The 4,788-nt window shown below is 62.0% G+C and overlaps 1 protein-coding gene across 1 annotated transcript; it reads left to right on the forward strand.

Annotated features, from left to right (window-relative positions):
* Positions 1-144: 144 nt before the first annotated feature.
* Positions 145-4,057, forward strand: LOC110390512 (vegetative cell wall protein gp1-like; the record flags this gene model as incomplete). Its single annotated transcript, XM_021381906.1, has 4 exons — positions 145-411; positions 930-1,116; positions 1,382-2,478; positions 3,909-4,057. Coding segments are annotated over exons 1-4 (1,700 nt in total), but the record flags the coding sequence as incomplete, so codon positions are not given.
* Positions 4,058-4,788: the final 731 nt, after the last annotated feature.

Below are 4,788 nucleotides of genomic sequence, written 5' to 3' on the forward strand. Positions count from 1 at the left end.
CCCTGCCGCACCCCGCAGCACCGCCGCCGCCCATTGGCTGCGGGGAACGGAAGAGGCGGGCGGAGAGGCAGGACGGGCGGGGGCGGGAGCCAATAGGCGCGAGGGGGAGGTGGGCGGAAGTGGCGTCATCGAAGCGCTTCCGGAATGGCGGCCGTGATGGAGGGAGGGGGGACGGAGCGCGGAGCGGAGCTGGAGACGGAGTCGGGGATGGAGGTGGAGACGGGAACGGAGCCGGAGCCGGAGCCGGAGCCGGAGCCGGGAACAGAGACGGACGCGGGGATGGAGCCGGGAGCGGAGCCAGGAACGGAGCCGGGAACAGAGACAGGAGCGGAGGCGGGAGCGGAGCCAGAACCGGAGCCAGAACCAGAGCCAGGCCCGAGCGCGGGCCCCGTGCGGGCGGAGCTGCGCTTAGTGAGTGCGGGCAGCGGGCGGGGGGGAAAGGGGGGAGTTCCGGTGCCGCCCCCGTTCCCCAGGATCCGTGCCGCAGTCCCCCTCCAGGCCACGGTCCCCTCCGGTCCCCCCCCTAGTCCACTTCAGGCCCCGGTGCTCCCCAGCAGCCCCGTTCCCCGTTATCCCGGGCCTCCAGTCCTCCAGCGTGGTCCTCCAGCATCCCAGACCCCCCCAGTGTCTTCCTGTACCCCACCAGTATTCCCAGTGCTCCCAGTTTCCCAGCCTCCCCAGCGTCCCACGGCTTCCCAGTCCTCCTGGTATCACCCACCATCCCCCGTAGCCCCCAGTATCTCCCAGTCCACCCAGTATATCCGCGGTTTTCCAGTGTTCTTCAGCCCCAGTACCGGTATCCCGGTCTGTCCCAGTCCCTCCTGGTTTCTTCCAGTCTCAGCATCCCAGTTTCTTCCAATCTGTCCCAGTACCAGAATCCCAGTCTGTCCCAGGCCCCCCCAGTTCCTCCCAGTCTGTCCCAGTTCCAGTATCCCAGCATCTCCCAGTACCAGTATCTCAGTGTGTCCCAGTCCCTCCTGGTTCCTCCCAGTCCCAGCATCCCAGTTTCTTCCAGTCTCTCCCAGTACCAGTATCCCAGTCTGTCCCAGGCCCCCCCAGTTCCTCCCAGTCTGTCCCAGTTCCAGTATCCCAGCATCTCCCAGTACCAGTATCTCAGTGTGTCCCAGTCCCTCCTGGTTCCTCCCAGTCCCAGCATCCCAGTTTCTTCCAGTCTCTCCCAGTACCAGTATCCCAGTCTGTCCCAGTCCCTCCTGGTTCCTCCCAGTCCCAGCATCCCAGTTTCTTCCAGTCTCTCCCAGTACCAGTATCCCAGTCTGTCCCAGTCCCCCCTGGTTCCTCCCAGTCCCAGCATCCCAGTTTCTTCCAGTCTCTCCCAGTACCAGTATCCCAGTTCCTCCCAGTTCCTCCTGGTCTCTCCCAGTCTCAGCATCCCAGTATCCCAGTATCTCCCAGTACCAGTATCCCAGTCCCTCCCAGTTCCTCCTGGTCTCTCCCAGTCTCAGCATCCCAGTATCCCAGCATCTCCCAGTACCAGTATCCCAGTCTGTCCCAGGCCCCCCAGTTTCTCCTGGTCCGTCCCAGTCTCAGCATCGCAGTATCCCAGCATCTCCCAGTCCCTCCTGGTTTCTCCCAGTCCCAGCATCCCAGTTTCTTCCAGTCTCTCCCAGTACCAGTATTCCAGTCTGTCCCAGGCCCCCCCAGTTCCTCCCGGTCTCTCCCAGCCTCAGCATCCCAGTATCCCAGCATCTTCCAGTAGCAGTATTCCAGTCTGTCCCAGTTCCTCCCGGTCTCTCCCAGTCTCCGCATCCCAGTTTCTTCCAGTCTCTTCCAGTACCAGTGTCCCAGTCCGTGCCAGTCCCTCCTGGTCTGCCCCAGTCTCAGCATCCCAGTATCCCAGTATCTCCCAGTACCAATATCCTGCTCTGTCCCAGGCCCCCCCAGTTCCTCCCCGTCCATCCCAGTCCCTTCTGCTCTTTCCCCAGTCCCAGCATCCCAGTTTCTTCCAGTCTCTCCCAGTACCAGTATCCCAGTTCCTCCCAGTTCCTCCTGGTCTCTCCCAGTCACAGCATCCCAGTATCCCAGCATCTCCCAGTACCACTACACCCAGTAGCCCAGTCCCAGGCCCCCCCAGTTCCTGCCACTGTGTCCCAGTCCCTCCTGGTCTCTCCCAGTCCCAGCATCCCAGTTCCTTCCAGTCTCTCCCAGTCTCAGCATCCCAGTCCCTCCTGTTCTCTCCCAGTCCCAGCATCCCAGTATCTCCCAGTACCAGTATCCTGCTCTGTCCCAGGCCCCCCCAGTCTCTTCTGCTCTCTCCCAGCATCCCAGTTTCTTCCAGACTCTCCCAGTACCAGTATCCCAGTCTTTCCCAGGCCCCCCCAGTTCCTCCCGGTCTCTCCCAGTTGCAGCATCCCAGTCCCAGGCCCCCCCAGTTTCTTCCGGCCCGTCCCAGTCCCTCCTGGTCTCTCCCAGTCCCAGCATCCCAGTATCTCCCAGTACCAGTATCCTGTTCTGTCCCAGGCCCCCCCCAGTTCCTCCCCATCCATCCCAGTCCCTTCTGCTCTCTCCCAGTCTCAGCATCCCAGTTCCTTCCAGTCTCTCCCAGTCTCAGCATCCCAGTCCCTCCTGGTCTCCCCCAGTCCCAGTATCCCAGTGTATCCCAGTTCCCCTGGTTCTTCCCAGTATCTCCCACTATTCTATTTTTTCACAACATATTCTAGTATCTCCCGGTTCCTCCCAGTAGCTCCCAGTTCCTCCCAGTCCTTCCCAGCCCATCCCAGCATCCCAGTCTCTGCCACCATCCTGTTCCCTCCCAGTATCTCCCAGTCTTTCCCAGTACCTTAGTCCATTCCAGTCTTTCAGTAGTTCCCAGCCCTTCCCAGTAGCTCCCAGTCCCTCCCAGTATCTCCCAGTCCATCCTAGCATCCCGGTATCTCCCAGCCCATCCCAGCATCCCAGTCCCTGCCACCATCCAGTTCCTTCCCAGTCTCTCCCAGTCTTTCCCAGTACCTCAGCCCATCCCAGCCCTTCCCACTATTTGCCAGTTCCTCCCAGTTTGTCCCAACGTCCGAGTCCCTCCCAGTCTCTCCCAGTCCATCCTAGTGTCCCAGAATCTCCCAGTCCTCCCCAGTCCCTCCCAGTATCTCGGTTCCTCCCAGTATCTCCCAGTCCCTGCCACTATCTTGTTCCCTCCCAGTATCGCCCAGTACATTAGTGCCTCCCAGTATCTCCCAGTCCATCCTAGCATCCCGGTATCTCCCAGTCCCTGCCACCATCCTGTTCCCTCCCAGTCCCTCCCAGTCCCTTCCAGTCCCTCCCAGTATCTCCCAGTCCCTCCCAGTATTTCCCAGTTTGTCCCAACATCCTGGTTCCTCCAGGTGTCTCCCAGTTCCTCCCAGTATGCCCCAGTCCATCCCAGCATCACGGTCCCTCCCGGTCCCTCCCAGTATCTCCCGGTCCCTCCCAGTATCTCCCGGTCCCTCCCAGTATCTCCCAGTCCCTGCTACCATCCTGTTCCCTCCCAGTATCTCCCAGTCCGTGCCACCATCCTGTTCCCTCCCAGTATCTCCCAATACATCAGTCCCTCCCAGTATCTCCCAGTCCCTCCCAGTATCTCCCAGTCCCTCCCAGTATTTCCCGGTCCCTCCCAGTATCTCCCAGTCCCTGCTACCATCCTGTTCCCTCCCAGTACATCAGTCCATTCCAGCCCTTCCCAGTCCCTCCCAGTATCTCCCAGTCCGTGCCACCATCCTGTTCCCTCCCAGTATCTCCCAATACATCAGTCCCTCCCAGTCCCTCCCAGTATCTCCCAGTGTCTCCCAGTGTCTCCCAGTCCCTCCCACTATTTCCCAGCCCCTCCCAGTCCTTCATGGGTGGGAGCACCCATGGATGCTCCCAGTCCTCCAGGGCAGTCCTCCAAGCCCCCCCTCCCCCGCTGCCCCCCCCCTCAGGAGGAGGCGGACGTGCCGCACGAGGAGCAGCTGCTGCGGGATCCCTTCTCCGTGCGCAGTTGGCTGCGATACCTCCGCGCCCGCCAGGGGGCGCCCCGCGCCCGCCTCAACCTCCTCTACGAGAGGGCGCTGCGGGAGCTGCCCGGAAGGTGAGCGGGCGGGACTTCCGGTGTGGGCGGGACTTCCGGTGTGGACCGGACTTCCGGCGGGCGGAGCCTCTGGGGGTGGGGGACAGGAAGCACGTGGGAGTGGGCGGGGTTACAAAATGGGGGTGTGGCTTCCGGGGGGGCGGGGCTTGATAAAAGGGGGTGGGGTCAGCATGGCGGACCCATGGGTGCTCCTGGTGGTGGGGGGATGGGGGCGTGCTGCAGCACCCATGGGTGCCAGGGGGGTTGAGCACCCAAAGGTGCCCTGTGGGCGCTGTGTGGGTTTGTGGGTGTGGCCACAGCACCCACGGGTGCTCCCTGTTGAGGGACGGGTGCTCACGGGTATGGTTGCAGCACCCATGGGTGCTGGTGGTTGAGGTTTGGGTGCTCATGGGTGTGGCTGCAGCACCCATGGGTGCTCTTGGCCATAGGTTCAGTGTTTACGGCCACGGTTACAGCACCCATGGGTGGTCTTGGCCATAGTTTGGGTGCTCGCTGATGTGGCTGCAGCACCCATGGGTGCTCATGGTCAAGGTTTGGGTGCTTCTGGATGCGGCTGCAGCACCCATGGGTGTTTATGGCCATAGTTTGGGTGCTTGTGGATGTGGCTGCAGCACCCATGGGTGCTTATGGCCATGGGTTGGATGTTTGTGGCCATGGTTATAGCACCCATGGGTGCTAGGAGGACTGAGCACCCAAAGGTGCCCTGTGGGCGCTGTGTGGGTTTGTGGGTG

Source organism: Numida meleagris, unplaced genomic scaffold (assembly GCF_002078875.1).
Source record: "Numida meleagris isolate 19003 breed g44 Domestic line unplaced genomic scaffold, NumMel1.0 unplaced_Scaffold1201, whole genome shotgun sequence".
NCBI lineage: Eukaryota > Metazoa > Chordata > Aves > Galliformes > Numididae > Numida > Numida meleagris.